This window comes from Pristiophorus japonicus, chromosome 3, assembly GCF_044704955.1.
Source record: "Pristiophorus japonicus isolate sPriJap1 chromosome 3, sPriJap1.hap1, whole genome shotgun sequence".
Taxonomy (NCBI): Eukaryota; Metazoa; Chordata; class Chondrichthyes; family Pristiophoridae; genus Pristiophorus; species Pristiophorus japonicus.
In genome coordinates this window covers 127878281-127899193 of record NC_091979.1, presented here as the reverse complement: position 1 = coordinate 127899193, position 20913 = coordinate 127878281, and the positions used below count along the sequence as shown (strand labels likewise).

The following is a 20913-nucleotide window of genomic DNA, read 5'->3' as shown; positions in this document are numbered from 1 at the left end:
TACCTTAAAAAGTGTTCACTCTAGTTAAACCAAACAAAAAATTGCAAAGTGCTGCAGTACAGAGGGACCTGGGGGTCTTTGTGCATGAAACACAAAAAGTTAGCATGCAGGTACAGCAAGTAATCAGGAAGGCTAATGGAATGTTGGCCTTTATTGCAAGGGGGATAGAGTATAAAAGCAGGCAAGTCCTGCTTTAACTGTACAGGATATTGGTGAGGCCACACCTAGAGTACTGCATACAGTTTTGGTCTCCGTATCTAAGGAAGGATATATTTGCATTGGAGGCTGTTCAGAGAAGGTTCACTTGGTTGATTCCGGAGATGTGGGGGTTGACTTATGAAAACAGGTTGAGTAGGTTGGGCCTATACTCATTGGAGTTCAGAAGAATGAGAGGTGATCTTATCGAAACATACAAGATAACGAGGGGGCTCGATAAAGGTGGATGCAGAGAGGATATTTCCACTCATAGCAGAAACTAAAACTAGGGGTATAGTCTCAGAATAAGGAATCGCACATTTAAAACTGAGATGAGGAGGAATTTCTTCTCTCCGAGGATTGTAAATCTATATAATTCTCTGCCCCAAAGAGTTGTGGAGGCTGGGTCATTGAATATATTTAAGGCAGAGATAGACAAATTTTTGAACGATAAGAAAATAAAGGGTTATGGGGAGCGGGTATGGAAGTGGAGCCGAGTCCATGATCAGATCAGCCATGATCTTATTGAATGGCAGAGCAGGTTCGAGGGGTCAAATGGGCTACTCCTGCTCCTATTTCTTATGTTCTTATGTTCTACACATCAAAAATAGTTCATTGTCTGTTAGGCAATTTTGGACATCCTGAAGCTGTGAAAAGAGTTATATAAATGCAAGTCTCTCTCTCTCTCCTTTCAAAAAAAGGAGCAATAATAAGCTGCTGGATAATGTAATACTTATGTATTGTGCAGTGTGCTACATCAGTAAGATTTTACTTGCATTCCAATAACAACAGCATCCTCCTCATGCACCAAGGCTGCACTTTCAATGGAAGAAACAAAGAATTGTGATAATTAGGAAGAGCTAAAATATATTGCTGCTTTGCGTTGCAGCCATGTCATTGCAAAGAAAACTGTGTGATGGTTTCCTGCAATCAAGGCAGCACCACTTTAAATTTTCCTAATTTCCTGCCAACGATAGACGTAGAAAATCCTCGTCAGTCTTTAATCCAAGGGCCATATGTCATGTAATATTTATTTCTATGCTAGTCTGGTTGGTAGTTCTTGCACAAATGACACAAAAATGGTTGAATTATCGTATAATAACTGTACAAACACAATGTTTCCTTGGTAAAATATTCTCCAAATGTCTACATATTATAGGAAAGATTAGGAATTTTTTTTTTTTATGAACAGTGTTATTTCATCTAGTCAATGTTAGGCTTTAAATGCGCACATTATGGAATGTATACCTAAATGAATTTTTTTTTTTTTATTATTGACGAGGAAGTTTTTTTGGTTCATTACCCCAAAACTTCATCCGAAAAGAATTCTGATATTTGGGTCACCAAAGTTTACAATGTGAAAATTCTTGGGGCTCAATTTTCCCCAGTGATTTGCGCCATTTTTTTGGAGCAGGCTGCTTTTTCTGGCCTAACTTAAAAATCCAGTTTGCCCAATCAATTTGCACCAGCATAACTCATTTAGTTACGATTTTTTTTAGGTAAGTTTTTTTTTCAAACCAATTCTGGCCATTTAGTGAACTTTGGCCAGCTGATAGTTACTCCATTTCTGTTTAGGCCAGCGCGTGTGGCCTCTCCAGAAAACCCTTGCGGAGAGCTAAATCGAGGCCATTCAGCCTGGGCTATAGGCGGGGAGCGGTCCAAGAGGGCACTCGGGGCCAGAGTCAGCGGGGGAGGGAGCGGACGCACCGGCAAGCTTGGAATTAAGTAGGGAGAACTAACAGTTAAACTCCTTCGGTCCAATTAAGTATACTTTGCCGCGTTATCGGAGGTTGCCCCCCTCTCCCGGAGACAGCAAGATCTCCAATCTAGGCACCTTCTCCGGCCGCATACAAATTTAGCTCGATAAAAGAATAAATAAGTCCGATCTGATTGTCCTAAAAGTTATAATAATTAAGGGGTCCTCCTACGCGACCAAACCTTTGATCTACAACATGGTGGAGCCATATAAAAATTAAAATGATAAAAAATAATAAATCGGCGGTTTCGGCCATATACAGACAGGCTCCAACAAGCAGCAGCAAACAGTCGATTCAACGGCAGCAAATAAGCAGCGGACCCAATATCCATTGATTTTAAAAGCTGCATTAAATCAACTTTTCCCCCAGACAATTTAAATATGGTTTCCAAAAGTATAAATTAGTAAACTTATAAAATCGGGACACAGGCTCACAGGCAGCCTGCAACGTGCAGGGACGAATCAGCATTCGATCTAATAGTGGATACAACTCCCCACTTCTAGCAGACTGATTCTATAGACTTTTAAAGCTGAGCTAACCTCGGAGCTGTACTGCGCATCTGCGTCCATTGGAGCGACATCAAAAACGTAAGTTCTTTTCCCCGCACATGTGCAGAAGGCCCGGCTGCGTTTTTCGACGCAGATAGCAGGCTCCCCCCCACACCCCCGAGGCGACTGGACACACTGCGTATTTCTGGACCTAAAAACCTGGCGAAACTCTGGCAATATACCACAAAACGGGCTTGGGCAAAATTGAGCCCACAATATCTAAACAATACTTTGTTTTAGATAAGCCTATGAAATTCAGAGATTAGTTTATATTATCTTGATAATCTAAGTGCAATGCTCTCCTTGGGAGAACGGTGGAAGAGAAAGGACAATATACTGCAGTACTTTTTTATATTATACTATAGAAGAAAGACTTGCATTTATACAGCGCCTTTCACGACCACTGGATGTCTCAAAGCACTTTACAGCCAATGAAGTACTTTTGGCATGTAGTCACTGTTGTAATGTGGGAAACGTGGCAGCCAATATGCAAACAGCAAGCTCCCACAAAAAGCAATGTGATAATGACCAGATAATCTATTTTTTTTGTTATTTTGATTGAGGGATAAATATTGGCCAGGACACCAGGGATAACTCCCCTGCTCTTCTTCAAAATAGTGCCATGCAATCTTTTATGTCCACTTGAGAGAGCAGACAGGGCCGCGGTTTAACATCTCATCTAAAAGATGGCACCTCCAACAGTGCAGCACTCCCTCAGCACTGGACTGGAGCGCCAGCTACATTTATGTGCTCATGTCACTGGAGTGGGCCTTGAACTCACAACCTTCTGACTCAGAGGCAAGTGTGCTACCAAATGAGCCACAGCTGACACTCATTGAGATTTTATTAGACCCTTAGATGTATGCTTTCCCCAATAAAAGAAAAAAATGTGCATTTACGTAGCGCCTTTCACGACACAGCCAATTAAATGGTCACTGTTGTAGGAAACATGGCAGCTAATTTGCACACAGCATGGTCCCACAAAGAGCCATGAAATAATTGACCAGTTATTCTGTTTTAGGTGTTCGCTGAGGGACAGCTATTGGTCAGGACACCAAGAGAACTTTGCTCTACTTTGAATAATGTCCACCCGAGCGAGCCGATGGGGCCTCAGTTTAACTTCTCATCCAAAAGACAGCATCTCTGACAGTGTAGCACTCCCATAGTACTGCCCTGAAATGCCAGCCTATGTTATGTTCTCAAATCTCTGGAGAGAGACTTGAACCTGCAACCTTCTGACTCCGAGGCGATAATTCTACCACTGACACAAAGCTGAGTGTTCATTGGCAAATGCTTTATGGAAAACAACAGCTGACAGCTAAAGGCTCTTCATATTTCCCAGTGGCTCAAAGGAGACATAATGCATAAAAGATTACTGCACAAGATAAAAGTTCACGGCGTTGGGGATAATATATTAGCATGGATAGAGGATTGGCTAACTAACAAAGAACAGAGAGTCGGGATAAATGGTTCATTCTCTGGTTGGCAACCAGTAACTAGTGGAGTGCTGCAGGGATCAGTGCTGGGACCCCAACTATTTACAATCTATATTAATGACTTGGAAGAAGGGACTGAGTGTAATGTAGCCAGGTTTGCTGACGATACAAAGATGGGAGGAAAAGCAATGTGAGAGGAGGACACAAAAAATCTGCAACGAGACATAGACAGGCTAAGTGGGTGGGCAAAAATTTGGCAAATGGAGTATAGTGTCGGAAAGTATGAGGTCATGCACTTTGGCAGAAAAAAAATCAAAGAGCAAGTTATTATTTAAATGGAGAAAGGTTGCAAAGTGCCGCAGTACAGCGGGATCTGGGGGTACTTGTGCATGAAACACAAAAGGATAGTATGCAGGTACAGCAAGTGATCAGGAAGGCCAATGGAATCTTGGCCTTTATTGCAAAGGGGATGGAGTATAAAAGCAGGGAAGTCTTGCTACAGCTATATAAGGTATTGGTGAGGCCACACCTGGAATAGTGCGTGCAGTTTTGGTTTCCATATTTATGAAAGGATATATTTGCTTTGGAGGCAGTTCAGAGAAGGTTCACTAGGTTGATTCCGGGGATGAGGGGGTTGACTTATGAGGAAAGGTTGAGTAGGTTGGGCCTCTACTCATTGGAATTCAGAAGAATGAGAGGTGATCATATCGAAAAGTATAAGATTATGAGGGGGCTTGACAAGGTGGATGCAGAGAGGATGTTTCCACTGATGGGGGAGACTAGAACGAGAGGACATAATCTTAGAATAAGGGGCCACCCATTTAAAACTGAGATGATGAGAAATTTCTTCCCTCAGAGGGTTGTAAATCTGTGGAATTCACTGCCTCAGAGACCTGTGGAAGCTGGGACATTGAATAAATTTAAGACAGAAATAGAGAGTTTCTTAAACGATAAAGGGTTAAGAGGTTATGGAGAGCGGGCAGGAAAGTGGAGCTGTGTCCATGATCAGATCAGCCATGATCTTATTGAATGGCGCAGCAGACTCGAGGGGTTGTATGGCCTACTCCTGTTCCTATTTCTTATGTTCTTATGACCTCTACTGTTTCATCTTCAGCAAGCTTGCCAACTTGAACTGTGATTACACTATTTAAAAGATGCACATCTTTGAACATGTAATAGTTTTGGAATGAGCAAACTACTGCTTTTAGGACCTGTGGTCTTGTGGATCACAAGCTTTTACACAAAGATTTATCATTTTAACAGCAAATTGTTTTCATTCTGCGTGTAACTAAATTTGCAGAGTGTAACTGCATATATTCTACCAATTGAGTGCTATTTCTGGAGCAAGAGCATTTTTACAGCCTGAAATATTTTATTGTACACATGAACCCATCACTTTGCTATATATCTCAAATTTCATGCAATAAATTCCTGATTGTATTTTTGATTCTCTCGGGTTCCCCAGGAAACTAACATTTTACTTCTGAGCCTGGCCCTCAGACTTCTTATTAAATTTTTGAGCAGCCAATCTCACTCTTATAAATATCCTCTTGTGGACCATGAGTGACACCATAGGAGATCCACCAGTACAACATGAATAACCACCATGCATGCAAATTTTCAATATGTATTGAAACTAAATTTGTGTAATATGAAAACTGTTTTAAAAGTACATTTTATCTTCTTCTTAGGCAGTCCCTAGGAGTCGAGGATGACTTGCTTCCACACGAATATGAGTTCTCAGGTGACTGATGAGTTTAATGTGGCACCTACAGTCTCTGTCACAGGTGAAGCAGACGGTTGTTGAAGGGACAGGTGGGTGGGGTGCTTGGGTTGTTGTGTGCTCCTTCCGCTATTTGCACTTTGCTTCTCCTCTAATTTGAGCAGTCCTGGGCCAGGATTCCCATGTATCGGTGCGGATGTTGCACTTTTTTCAAGGAGGCTACATTTTATAGAATACCAATGTAAACTTTATTTATATTCAAGATGGAACAAATGGCTAGACCCCAAAATGAATTCAAGTGCAATGAATGACCGAGGAATTACTATTACAGAACTGTTTGTACAGAAAGCTATGTCCATTTTAAAAGGTATTTTCTATGTACAAATGCAAATGGTTTTCGTATTTCCTAGTAAAAGGAAAATTGTAATATAAAACTTAATAAAACCCTTTGACCTCCCAAATATATTTTTCACATTTTCTTCTTTGAATCACGTTATGCAACTTGCAAAGAAAATAACAAGTACTTGGATTAATTACCTGAAAGTGATATGACATCACTGGAATGTTCAGGAGATTATTTTTTAATTGAATTCCCAGAGTTCATTTCATTTTTCACTGAAACTTATGCATGTAAACAGCACTTAGAGGGTTTGGTTTAGATATACCAGAATTATTTGTACATTGGGCATATGGTGAGGTGATTTTCAGTATTTGAGTGCCCACTGACTTACAATGCAGTGTATCTGAATCCATTTTAACTCTTATGCAAAATCATGTTAATTCTCAGGTGAAACACTTCATCCGAAAGGGGAGGGGAGCGCAGATGGAGAAAAAGCTCAGGACGAGTCGCCCTGCAGGAGTGCACCTTCTGTTGCAGCCAATCAAAGAACAACATTACAGGCTGCTGTGACGAGATCTATGTGGAAACCTTGCTTGCTGGAGGAGCAAGAAGCCCAACAGTGGGTCGATTGAAATAAATATTTGAATGCATAGAAGGGGGAGGCAAGTTGAGGGTATGTCTGCTATTTTATAGTAAAACAATATCTTGAGAATTTTATTTACAATTCTTGTAAAACTGTCACTTGTGGAATTTTAAGATAGGTCTCGCTTCCTGCTAAAACATTCCACTGATGAGTGTCTCTTGCGCATCTTGGAGCAGCTCTTTAAGAAAATGGTGGGGGAGGAGGAAGATGAGAAGGAGGGCTTTGACTGCTGCAAGAACAGATTCAAAGCCACAGGATTCCAGGACAATACGCCATAGCTAGGATACACTGCATTCCCAAATTATAACATCATTTCCCTAGCATTCCTTAGTTCCAGAGCAAATCTTAGCCGGTTTCCTATGTAGCCACACTGGAACACTCCCCATCAATGACATCGCCAGCCTTGAGGGTTTCCTTATGCCAATATTAAAACAGATGATTTTAGAAATACAGTACATTTTCAAGTATTTTTTCTATAAAATGCAAAGTACTCCCATTAGACCTACTTTTCTCTTTAAGCAAACAATACCTTGAGTCATTCAGAGTGCTCTAAGTAAACTAAACATAAATGAGCCATGTTATTGAGAGATTAATTGTGTACGTAAAGTATGTAAAAAAAAAAGAGGCAGCTTGTGCAGAGCACGGAGTGCAACAGCATAGAGTGGCATTTGTGAGTTTGGTAAGTGGGTGAGTTTGGGCAAGCGGGGGTGGCAGGTGCTGTTTTGTCTTGTTTTTCCGACCAGTGCTGACACTAGAGCAGCTGATAAGGAGTGCGAGAGTAGGAGACGGAGGCCCAGAGACCAGCCCAACCAGTTGCAGACAAAGATAGAGAGGTGTGAAATCGAGAGGTGACGTCACAGCCAAGCTGGTAAGTGGTTGGCTGTTCGACTGGTAAGTATAACTCTCTTTTAGACTGACTTTTAGATTGGTTTAATTGGCAACGAACTACTAAGTAGCTGTTTGGTGTTTAAGTAAATTTTAGTAAGTAAATTAATTTAAGGGTTAAGTCATGACAGGAGAGCTCGGACCCGTGTCATGCTCCTCCTGTGCTAGGTGGGAAGTCAGGGACACTGGTGCGGGAAGTGTGTCCAGCTACAGCTCCTGACATACCGCATGACGGCACTGGAGCTGCAGATGGACTCACTCTAGAGCATGCGCGATGCTGAGAATGTTGTGGATAGCACATTTAGTGAGTTGGTCACACTGCAGGTAAAGGTTAGGACAGATAGTGAATAGGTGACCAAGAGACAAGGCAAGAGCAGGAAGGTAGTGTAGGAATCCCCTGCGGTCATCTCCCTCCAAAACAGATATACCGTTTTGGATACTGTTGGGGGAGATGACTTACCAGGGGGAAGGCACCAGCAGCCAGGTCCATGGCACCGTGGGTGGCTCTGCTGCACAGAAGGGTGGGAAAAAGAGTGGGAGAGCTATAGTGATAGGGGACTCTATTGTAAGGGGAATAGATAGGAGTTTCTGTGGCCGCAACCGAGACTCCAGGATGGTATGTTGCCTCCCTGGTGCAAGGGTCAAGGATGTCTCAGAGCGGCTGTAGAGCATTCTGGAGAGGGAGGGTGAACAGCCAGTTGTCGTGGTACATGTAGATACCAACGACATAGGTAAGAAGCGGGAAGAGGTCCTACAAGCTGAATTTAGGGAGCTAGGAGTTAAATTAAAAAGTAGGACCTCAAAAGGTAGTAATCTCTGGATTGCTACCAGTGCCACGTGCTAGTCAGAGTAGAAATTGCAGGATAGCCAAGATGAATATGTGGCTTGAGCAGTGGTGCAAGAGGGAGGGATTCAAATTCCTGGGACATTGGAACCAGTTCTGGGGGAAGTGGGACCTGTACAAAAGGGAAGGTCTGCACTTGGGCAGGACTGGAACTGAAGTCTGGGGGTAACATTTGCTAATGCAGTTCGGGAATGTTTAAACTAATATGGCAGGGGGATGGGATAGGGCGAAGAAATATGGAGTCAGAAACAGATGGTAGAAAGGTAAAAAGCAATAGTGAAAGGCCGAGTAAACAAAGGCAAGAAATAAAAAGGGCCACAATACATCATAATTTTAAAAGGACAAAGGATGTTAAAAAAACAAGCCTGAAGGCTTTGCGTCTTAATGCAAGGAGTATCCGTCATAAGGTGGATGAATTAACTGTGCAAGTAGATGTTAACAGATATGATGTGATTGGAATTACAGAGACGTGGCTCCAGGATGATCAGGGCTGGGAACTCAACATCCATGGGTATTCAACATTCAGGAAGGATAGAATAAAAGGAAAAGGAGGTGGGGTAGCATTGCTGGTTAAAGAGGAGATTAATGCAATAGTTAGGAAGGAGATTAGCTTGGATGATGTGGAATCTATACGGGTAGAGCTGCAGAACACCAAAGGGCAAAAAACATTAGTGGGAGTTGTGTACTGACCTGCAAACAGTAGTAGTGATGTTGGGGAAGGCATCAAGCAGGAAATTAGGGGTGCATGCAATAAAGGTGCAGCAATTATCATGGGTGACTTTAATATGCATATAGATTGGGCTAACCAAACTGGAAGCAATACAGTGGAGGAGGATTTCCTAGAGTGCATAAGGGATGGTTTTCTAGACCAATATGTCGAGGAACCAACTAGGGGGGAGGCCATCTTAGACTGGGTGTTGTGTAATGAGAGAGAATTAATTAGCAATCTCGTTGTGCGAGGCCCCGTGGGGAAGAGTGACCAAAATATATTGGAATTCTACATTAGGATGGAGAAAGAAACAGTTAATTCAGAGACCATGGTCCAGAACTTAAAGAAGGGTAACTTTGAAGGTATGAGGCGTGAATTGGCTAGGATAGATGGGCGAATGATACTTAAGGGGTTGACTGTGGATGGGCAATGGCAGATATTTAGAGACCACATGGATGAACTACAACAATTGTACATCCCTGTCTAGCGTAAAAATAAAAAAGGGAAGTTGGCTCAACCGTGGCTATCAAGGGAAATCAGGGATAGTATTAAAGCCAAGGAAGTGGCATACAAATTGGCCAGAAATAGCAGTGAACCCGGGGACTGGGAGAAATTTAGAACTCAGCAGAGGAGGACAAAGGGTTTGATTAGGGCAGGGAAAATAGAGTACAAGAGGAAGCTTGCAGGGAACATTAAGACGGACTGCAAAAGTTTCTATGGATATGTAAAAAGAAAAAGATTAGTAAAGACAAACGTAGGTCCTCTACAGTCAAAATCAGGGGAAGTCATAATGGGGAACAAAGAAATGGCAGATCAATTGAACAAGTACTTTGGTTCGGTATTCACTAAGGAGGACACAAACAACCTTCCGGATATAAAAGGGGTCAGAGGGTCTAGTAAGAAGGAGGAACTGAGGGAAATCCTTATTAGTCGGGAAATTGTGTTGGGGAAATTGATGGGATTGAAGGCCGATAAATCCCCAGGGCCTGATGGACTGCATCCCAGAGTACTTCAGGAGGTGGCCTTGGAAATAGCGGATGCATTGACAGTCATTTTCCAACATTCCATAGACTCTGGATCAGTTCCTATGGAGTGGAGGGTAGCCAATGTAACCCCACTTTTTAAAAAAGGAGGGAGAGAAAAAACACGGAATTATAGACCGGTCAGCCTGACATCAGTAGTGGGTAAATGATGGAATCAATTATTAAGGATGTCATAGCAGCGCATTTGGAAAGAGGTGACATGATAGGTTCAAGTCAGCATGGAGTTGTGAAAGGGAAATCATGCTTGACAAATCTTCTGGAATTTTTTGAGGATGTTTCCAGTAGAGTGGACAATGGAGAACCAGTTGATGTGGTGTATTTGGACTTTCAGAAGGCTTTCGACAAGGTCCCACACAAGAGATTAATGTGCAAAGTTAGAGCACATGGGATTGGGGGTAGTGTGCTGACATGGATTGAGAACTGGTTGTCAGACAGGAAGCAAAGAGTAGGAGTAAATGGGTACTTCTCAGAATGGCAGGCGGTGACTAGTGGGGTATTGCAAGGTTCTGTGCTGGGGCCCCAGCTGTTTACATTGTACATTAATGATTTAGACGAGGGGATTAAATGTAGTATCTCCAAATTTGCGGATGACACTAAGTTGGGTGGCAGTGTTAGCTGCGAGGAGGATGCTATGAGGCTGCAGAGTGACTTGGATTGGTTAGGTGAGTGGGCAAATGAATGGCAGATGAAGTATAATGTGGATAAATGTGAGGTTATCCACTTTGGTGGTAAAAACAGAGAGACAGACTATTATCTGAATGGTGACAGATTAGGAAAAGGGGAGGTGCAACGAGACCTGGATGTCATGGTACATCAGTCATTGAAGGTTGGCATGCAGGTACAGCAGGCGGTTAAGAAAGCAAATGGCATGTTGGCCTTCAAAGCAAGGAGATTTGAGTACAGGGACAGGGAGGTATTACTACAGTTGTACAGGGCCTTGGTGAGGCCACACCTGGAGTATTGTGTACAGTTTTGGTCTCCTAACTTGAGGAAGGACATTCTTGCTATTGAGGGAGTGCAGCGAAGGTTCACCAGACTGATTCCCGGGATGGCGGGACTGACATATCAAGAAAGACTGGATCAACTGGGCTTGTATTCACTGGAGTTCAGAAGAATGAGAGGGGACCTCATAGAAACGTTTAAAATTCTAATGGGTTTAGACAGGTTAGATGCAGGAAGAATGTTCCCAATGTTGGGGAAGTCCAGAACCAGGGGTCACAGTCTAAGGATAAGGGGTAAGCCATTTAGGACAGAGATGAGGAGAAACTTCTTCACCCAGAGAGTGGTGAACCTGTGGAATTCTCTACCACTGAAAGTTGTTGAGGCCAGTTCACTAAATATATTCAAAAAGGAGTTAGATGTCGTCCTTACTACTAGGGGGATCAAGGGGTATGGCGAGAAAGCAGGAATGGGGTACTGAAGTTGCATGTTCAGCCATGAACTCATTGAATGGCGGTGCAGGCTCGAAGGGCCGAATGGCCTACTCCTGCACCTATTTTCTATATTTCTATGTGATCCTATCTTTTCTTGGAACTCTTATAAAATCTTCAGGGTCGGAGAATTGCACATTACACTGCATTTCAGATAGTTGCTTTGACCTTAAAACACATTTGCTGATTTCTGAATAGTCTTTGTCCTGTGGTTTAAAAATGGAATAATATAAATATAGAAAGGTTTTTGTACTAAAAGAAATATTTTACAAAATTAATTAAAATCAGTGTTAATTATTTGGTGTGTATTACTGTTCAAATTTAGCTTTATATTAGACACAGTAGTGAGAAAATTGCAATAGAATAAAGCCGACACAATTGCTGCGCTTTCTTTATTTAGTAACTTCTAAATAGTTTATATCATTAAACATGGTTTTTAAAAAGACCATATGCTCTGTTCCCCCAAAAGAAACAGACTTACCCACAATCTTGAAGCCAAATTTCAATCTTCTTATTTGACGTGCCATTTTCTGTCAAAGGAGATTACATCAGTTTAGTGCAATGAGTCATCATTTACAAGGTATCAGCCATAACTAAGATTGTTAGAAATTAAAGCCACTGTAAAGTTGGAAAACGAAATGTGCTAGGCTTTAAAAATCTTGAACAGTTTTGTAATGACTGTTGTAGCCACAAGCAATCAACAACATGCTGCTTTTCAAAATACACAGAACATTCAAAGTTCCAGCCAATATTAAGCACATTGAGTTACGAGTCTAATGGTTTCATCAGGTCATCAGATCTTAGGAGCTTCCTCAAGCGCAAATGTAGCAGCAAGATGCAGGAGATCAAGGTAATTCAGCTGGTTCTGCAAATTTTGTTGATGTTTATTACAAAGCCATGGACTGAAATCTAAAATGACAACCGTGCAGTGAAAACATTTCCTTTTTTAACCTGCCACACTTGAAAAGTAACCTTTATTCAGTTATTATATTTATTTTAGTAAACTTTTCTGATGGGACTCGGGAGATATTTGGTTTGCAGCATCGGGATCAAGACGCTGCAATGCAGAAAGGACATTAGAATTTGGAGTTTCTTGCCCGACCCCATCACTAAATCTAAAAGTCAGAGTTAAGTGCCCAATGCAGTCAACAGAGCAGTTACAGGGGCCGAACATTATGTCACCTCTCCATGTTATGAAGAGCGAATTGGCTTGTTTTTGTGCATGCCAATTATTGAAAGGATTTCAACCTCTCAATCGTCCCATTGGGGGAGGAGAGGAGTGGGTGGACAAGAATCAACTTAGGACATTGCTGGCAAATTGACAACTCCTTTTGGCATAGAGAGATGGAACAAATGAGAACAATTCAAGTTAAGAAGAATTAAGGGGACTGTGATCTAGAACAAATAGTATCAGTGATATGTAGCATTCAAAAATGGCCATGCAAAGCACCATCAGTGCAATTCATTATTGCCATCGTATATATTCTATCTTACACAGGACCCTTCATCTTCGCCTTTCCAGTAGACTTGGCAAGTGGCTTCCTTTCATCAACCTCTCAGTTCTTCTTAGCATTTCCATTTTTAAAATAACCCAATAGCATGAAGGAGAGGTAACTTATGAAAATCCAATAAAGGAGAGCAAAAACAGATCAGTGGAAAACCTTAGAAAACAATGCAGGAGAGAGAGAGATAGATAGAGAGAGAGAGAGAGAGAGAGAGAGAGAGATAGAGAGAGAGAGAATAAACAAAACAGGTAAAATATATTTCCACAAATTTGCATAGTCCCAATTTGTAATAATCACAATTAGTTATATTTACAATTGTACATTTTGTTTTAAAATGGCTTCCATGCTGAAAATGGCACTTGCAAGCAGGCCAAAAATTCAATAAGATTGTTTTATACCTAAAAATGACACTTCGGAGATGGTTTTAAGCTCAAGAGTGGGGCAAGACAGGGGAGGAGTGGTCAGGGTTAACAGTAAAAATCGGGCGGGGTGTAAAACAGGCATCCGACCCGAATTTTCCAGTTTCCTGCTCAGCGGATTATGTTAAAACTATCCCCTTAAAATGGTCCAGACATTGTGGTGAAGCAATTAAAAAATGCCAATAGAATTCAAGAATATCTAGCCAGCAGTAGAATACAAATCTACACAAATATGCCAAGGCTTTATAAACCTTAGTCATATCATACATAGGATTCTTTTTTGGTCCTTAGACACAAGATGGAGTTTAGAAGTGCTGCACTGAAGTGTTAGCCTAGATTATGTGCTCAAGTGCCTGTGAACCCACAAACTTCTGACTCAGACAAGAATGCTACCACTGAGTCAAGGCTGACGTTAAAAAGTTGCTCTATTTTACCAAAAGCTTTTAAATGTGCAGCCATTGTTGGAAATTTTTCTGCCAGATGGAGAGATCTGCCAACAAGGTGCAAATTGGTATCCTTCATATACATGAGGATATAGTATTTGGCTTGAGTGTGCATTTCTTTGCCTGGAAGATATTTTAACAGTTGACATATTAAATGGAGAATAAACCAAGCCAAATTCCTAAGGTTATGCATTTAACAAAACAAAACATAGTTTAACTAATTTCGATATGTATTACTGCCTACTTTAAAGCCTCTAATATACCAGACCAATATATATTAAGAATCACTTCGCTTCCAATTTCCACCCTTCCCTCACCATCACATGGTCCATCTCCAACTCTTCCCTTCCCTTCCTTAACTTCTCTGTTTCCATTTCTGGGGATAGGCTATCGACAAACAGCCACTATAAACCTACTGACTCCCACAGCTAGCTGGACCACACTTCCTCCTACCCAACTTCCTGTAAGGATTCTATTTTAATTCTCCCAGTTTCTCAGTCTCTGTCGCATCTGTTCTGATGATGGCACCTTCCATACTAGTGTTTCAACCAGGTCTTCCTTTTTGCTCAATCGAAGATTCCCCTCTACCATGGTTGGCTTGGCCCTCAACCGAATCCGTTCCATTTCCTGCACTTCTGCTCTCACCTCCCTCCCAGAACCATGATAGGATTTGAAACATAGCAATATAGGAAAAGGAGTAGACCATTCAGCCCCTCGAGCCTGTTCCGCCATTTAATGAGATCATGGCTGATCTGCGATCTAACTCCATATACCTGCCTTTGGCTTATATCCCTTAATACTTTTGGTTAACAAAAAGCTATCAATCTCAGATTTAAAATTAATAATTGATCTAGCATCAATTGCCATTTGCAGAAGAGAGTTCCAAACTTCTACCACCCTTTATATGGCTTATATTTATGGTCCCAAGTTCTGTTTTCGCCCACAAGTGGATACATCTCCTTCATATCTACCCTATCAAACCCTTTCATTGGGCTCAATTTTCCCCGGTCATTTGTGCCATTTGTTTTGGGTGTATTTATTTTTTTCAAAGTTTCCCCCTGCAATCTGCGCCGGCATAACTGACTCAGTTACGATTTTTCTATTTCAGTTTTTTTTTTTATGTTCCCTCATGTCTGCGCTGGTTTTTATAATTTTTCGCAGTTTGGCCAAAAGTTTTTCCTCCTAGGTCGGCGTATCTGGCCACTCCCACTTAAGAAAACCACTGCACATTGACAAATCGGCGCTGAAAGACGCCATTGTTTTTAAATCGAAGATTTTGGAGGCAGTGAAGAACATTGTCAAAATCAATAATAAAGTTCAACTTTTTTTTTTAAAACCTGTCAACTTAGTAAATGGAAGTTTGTTGGATTTCAGAAGTTTTCTCTTTGTTAAACTCACACGTCACCACCGAATGTCTTGAAGCAGGGCTGGAGGGTTGTAGCTTTTGCCGCCAGAATCGGCCTTTCACACACAAGGGCTCGGGGCTCGGCTAGAAAACGGTGCTGATCAGAAGGCTTATGCAGACTGAGCCCTGGGAGGTAGGTGCTGATCAGAAGGCTTATGCAGACTGAGCCCTGGGAGGTAGGTGCTGATCGGAAGCCTTCTGCACTGAGCCCAGGGAGTGAGGTGCCAATCGAAAGGCACCTGAAGTCTGCAATGAGTGGGGTTTGGGGGGGGGTGGGAAAGAAAGAAGGGGAGAAGTCACAAGACTGCATTAGTTAAGGGGTGGAGGGGGGGGGGCGGAAGAGAAAGAGAGAGAGAAGTCACAAGACCTTGGGTGTGGTCCATCCATACAGATCATGGGGAGAGAACACGGTGAACTTGTCCTGCCTGCTTCCTGCCGTTTTAAGCTTCTTTTAAAAGGTAAAATTTAAGTATGGGGGCAATACTGACAACGCCATACCTTGTGCGAGCCTTCTGCATCATGGTGCTATGTAGGACATAGTTGATTCGGTGTCATCGCATCAGGAATATCGGAGCCTGTAGGGTGCTGGGCAGGAGGCCTTACCCACCTCAGGTATATCGAGACAGGTGTTCGTCTGGGCGTGTTCTCTTATTGCAGCAGCTAACTCCAACATGCCGTCCCTCATGCGCCCTGACAGTGTCTCAACGACCTGCAACATTCCATCCTGCATGTTGAGCAAAACTGTCTGAACTACCTGCAACATTCCCTCCCTCATGGTCAATGACAGCGTTTGCACTACCTCTGACATTCCCTTCCTGATGGTCACTGACAGTGCATCAGCTAACTCTGACATTCCCTCCCTCATGATCACTATTCCCTCACTGATGGTCCCGGGCATCGTTCCCATTTCTTGTGTCATTGCTGTTACTTCTCCCGATAGGCCCACTACCTCATCACTCACCCCGCTGATGGCATCCAGGAGTGATAGGGTAAGGTCAATGCTCTCCGCACTGAATGACATCATCTGAACAACATCGGTTAGATCCTGCACCTCTGCAGAGTGCGGTCGAGCACTCCTTTCCCTCCTCCCCATGGGCGTGGCTTGCACCCCACACTGGGACCCGCAGCCTGGGACAGTGGGGCCCTGGGTGTGCCTCGTTGCACCACATCACTGAGACCTGTAACCTCGGAAGGTGTGAAACCATGGAATGTCCCACCAGCACTCAAACCACTAGTCACGTAAGGGGCTGTCACCGCAATGAGCGGCACCTCTTCCAAAGTCAGTACAACAGTGGAGGGTTCATCCAACTCCATACCTCTTTTCCCCGCCCCCCCTCCCTCCCAGTCACCCCCATGGTCTTGGTCTGAAGGGTTGGATTCAAAGATGTTTTCCTGTTCAGGCTGGTCCTTGTCTGAATTTTCTTCTACATCGTCAGGTTCGGCCTCAAGTTCTGTAAAATATAACCAAACATAGACAAATGGTTAGCAGTAGAGGAAGGGGCAGGGTGGGTGGCATGAGTAGGCTCACACAGCGCAGGTCAGGCAGCAGGCGGAGTTGAAGGACCATGATGAATGATAGCACATTGCATCAACCGAAGCGTAGCTGACGGAGATATCACCAGGAACCGAAGCATAACTCGCCTGCGCAGAACTTAACATTTAGCAAAGCCAGACTGTGGAATTTGCAGGACTTACCCTCTCCCCCGAGTGTGGGCCCAGCTTGTGTCATGGCGATTGCTTTTATCCAGGCAGGACCCATCAAAGCAGCGACCCTCTCTTCCAAGGGTATCAGTGGGTGCAGATTTGCCGGGCCGCCTCCTGTTCGAGTTCTTTCCCTTTTATTATATACCACCTTCCTCTGCAAAGATGAAAATGCAACTTTTTAAAGAGAAGGTGTCTTTCTGCTGGGTGGGACATATACAGCAAGTCATATTTACAATTGCAATTGCATTGAAAAAAATGAAAATATTACTTACACTAACTACTTGACCAAGGTCCTGCTACTTCTTTTTACACTGGCCTCCAGATCTCGTGGTGGTCACCACTGCACAGTAAGCTTCTGCAACTTGGTTACAGCATTTCTTCATTTCTTTGGGTGGAACTTTTATGTGACCTCTGCTGGTGTCCAGCTGCTGCCATCGGTTCTCAATCACAGTAACTAGTGCCTCTAATTTCATCCTGTAAGAAATTCTTGGTCCTTGCATTGTGTTGCATCTTGTACTGCTGCAGCTGTGATTTTTGCAATGCTCTCATGCAGCACTCTTCCTCACACACACACAGCTGGCTCTTTAAAAATGGCTGATTGCCAACTCGGAGCTGTACTGCACATGCGCGTCCATTGCAACTACGTCAGAAACGTAACTTTTTTTTCTGCGCATGCACAGAAGGCGCGGCATCGTTTTCCGGTGCAGACAGTCCCCAAGGCTGCGCAGCACCAAATTCGAATGATAGATTGGGGAAACTTTGGCAAATTATTTACGGCGCATTTCTGGCCGAGCAAAACGGGCATAACTCTGGCAATACGCCAGAAAACAGACTTGGGCAAAATTTAACGCATAATCTTAACGATATCTATCAGTTTACCTCTTCTCTTTTCAAGAGAAAAGAGCCCGAGCTGGTTCAATCTTTCCATTATAGGTATAACCTCTCATTCTGGTATCATTCCAGTAAATCTTTTTTGCACCTTCTCCAGTGTCTCTATATCCCTTTTATAATATGACCAGAGCTGTTCATAGTACTCTAAGTGTGCTGTATAAGCTTAACATAACTTATCTGCTCATCAATTCTATCCCTCTAGAAATAAACCCCAGTGCTTTGTTTGCCTTTTTTATGGCCTTATTAACCTGTGTCGCTACTCTTAGTGATTTGTACCCCTGGAACTCTCTGCTCCTCCACCCCATTTAGTCATTTATTTTCCAAGGAGTATGTGGCCTCCTTATTCTTAGTACCAAAATGTACCAGCTCACACTTAGCTATATTGAAGTTAATTTACCAACTACAGACCCATTCTGTGTTTATAAATGTCTTCCTGTATTTTGTCGCAGTCTTCCTCTGTATTAACTACACCCCCCAATTTGGTCTCAACTACAAATTTTGAAATTTTACTGGCGATTCCAGAGTCCAAATAGTTTGTGTGAATGGTGAACACCGATCCTTATGAAACACCACTTCCCACCTTTTGTCAGTTTGAGTAACTACCTTTAACTCCCTACTCCATGTATTGTTGCCAGCTTGCTATGCATTCTGCTACTTGTCCCCTAATTTCACAAGTTCTGGCCTTAGTCATCAGTCTACTTTGTAGTATTTTATCAAAGGCCTTTTGGAGAGCCAAATATATTACATTACTCTTATCTATCCTTTCTGCTACTTTTTCAAAAACTTCATTAAGGTTGGTCAAGCATGACCTGCTCTTTTAGAGTCCATGTTGACAGTTCTTCTTTATATTTTCAGTTTCTGGATTTTTTTTCTATTACATCTTTGGGTAAGGATTCCATTATCCTTCCTACCACCGACGTTACGCTAATTAGTCTACAGTTGTATTTCCCTGTTTAAATACAGGAACCACATTAGCTGTCCGCCAGTCCTCTGGAACCATTCCCATTCTACTGCTGCTTTTCGTGATTCCAATTGCTGGATAATACAGGTGGCAATTCCCATCTATGGTATACACAGCAATCAGAATCCCTTCCATTAAAGGTGGGAAAAGGAGCCCAATTAACATTGGCTTTTATCAACAAACAGCACCTTGCTGACTGGACCCACAAAAAGCTGATAGTTAGCACACATTTCTTTTCTAAATTAATTCTCAGTCAGCAGTTTTTGATACAACTGAGTGGCATTCTAGGCCACTTCAGAGAGCAGTTAAGAGTTAACCACGTTGGTGTGGGACTAGATGTCTAAGGTTACAAAGAGCATGTGCACATATCCATGCAGGTAATTCCTGACAACCAGTTGAAGTTTTTATTTTTAAATTGGTAATTAGGCTACACAAAAACAATTTCAAATCTATTCGCCATCAAAGCAGCATTATTATTCAGTCATCAAACATACATATCAATCTTTTGCATGCCAAGCACCAGAAAAGTCCTACCTTCGGTTGATGTTTCAGACAGTTCTACATTTGCTGAACTGTTGTCTTCTGATAGCATAGTGGTCTCTGTGTCAACACGCCCATCATCTGCCTCAGAGATTTGCCAAGAGTCTCTGCTTTTTGCCCAAGCCTTCCTTTTATCTTTAGCATTTTTCCAGCTATGTGCCCGTCCAGATAGAACTGCCTCTTCCATAGCTACAATTATACTTTTACTTCAGTGACAATATCAACCTGTAAGTCCATAATAAAGCATAACCATTAATACCAGAACATTAGAAAGACAACAAAAATCACAACATTTTAATATCTAAAGCAGCTGAACCCATGTCCCACCCAGTGAGGCCACATACTGATGTGCCAACTCAGCAGTTTTAGGCTAGCTAAATGCGGGCTTAGCCAAAAAGATTCCAGATTCATTCCCATTCCAGGTCTTGAACACGTAATGTAAGCCGACGATGAGATTGGGTGAGATGTTCAATGGAGGCCCTCATGCCACTATGTGAGCTAATCTTCTCTCAAATAACAGAACAAATCTACTGGTCTTTCCTCTCATTGCCGAGATCTTGCTGTGGACAAAATGGCTATTGTACTTACCACATATGAACAGGCATTACTACTTCAAAGTAATTAATTGTACATGAAGTTCTTTGAATGGCTTCTTAGAGACGTGATTAGCATCAGATAAATGAGAGTTGGTCATTTTTCTTTTCAGCTACCTCAGGGTTTCTTACAATTTTTGAGGAGTTATAAACTGCCAATTGTTGAATGATTTTCTGCCTATCCTATGTAATGGTGTTTGAAGTGCAGGCATTCTCATCACCTGTACCTTAAAGCAGTAGTCTCATGATCAGATCACTTTTAAAAATTGAACATTGGAAAGTATTGCTTTATCTTGTTTATTTCGGCATACTGGATAAGGTTATATATAGTCTGGATATTAATGCCATCATTGGTTTTATTGCCTCCAGTGAGTTATTGAAAGAACTAAATTAATACATAATACTGTTGTTTTGGAATTCTTGTTTGACTGCAATATCTTTTTTTTTTAAATCTTAGTATCTTGGCATCTACTGAAGAAGCAAGTCCCAACTTCAGAAGCACCGGTCCATGGCACACGGAGGCAAAAATAAGCATAAGCTACTGTATTAGTTATACAGAGGGCATCGATGGGGAAGGCCTACACCTTTTACGCACATACCACATGTTCATATTTGACCAGCACAGACCATGTTTTGGAAATCTAGCACACATGTCCACATTTGCAAACATAACTCAGCACAGACATGCCCCGCTCCCTCGCACACTGCTCCAAGGCTCCTGCCCAAGTCCTGTTGTTACTGCTACTGTAAGGCAAAGTGATTGAAAACAGCTGCTTACTCTAGGGGCAAATTCTTGGGAGATTTGGAATTCCCACCCACAATGTGCAGATATATTTCACCACTTTGACTTACAGCAATATTCCAGTAGAAGCCCTGGAGTAATGCCAAGAGCAAGAGTG

The 20913-nt window shown here is 42.3% G+C and overlaps 1 protein-coding gene across 7 annotated transcripts in view; it reads right to left on the bottom strand.

Annotated features, from left to right (window-relative positions):
• itprid2 (ITPR interacting domain containing 2) overlaps nucleotides 1-20913 on the bottom strand; it is a 208873-nt gene that overhangs the window by 81775 nt on the left and 106185 nt on the right. For 6 of the 7 annotated variants that reach the window (XM_070875806.1, XM_070875805.1, XM_070875810.1 and 3 more), the window contains 2 exons: nucleotides 19416-19646; nucleotides 12035-12083 (listed from right to left, as the gene is read on the bottom strand). In XM_070875806.1, the coding sequence (XP_070731907.1) occupies nucleotides 12035-12083; nucleotides 19416-19608 (242 nt within the window). In that variant the 5' untranslated portion in view covers nucleotides 19609-19646. Of the gene's footprint in view, nucleotides 1-12034; nucleotides 12084-13047; nucleotides 13168-15318; nucleotides 15350-19415; nucleotides 19647-20913 lie in introns of those variants that run through there. The other variant, XM_070875811.1, reaches the window with a different exon arrangement.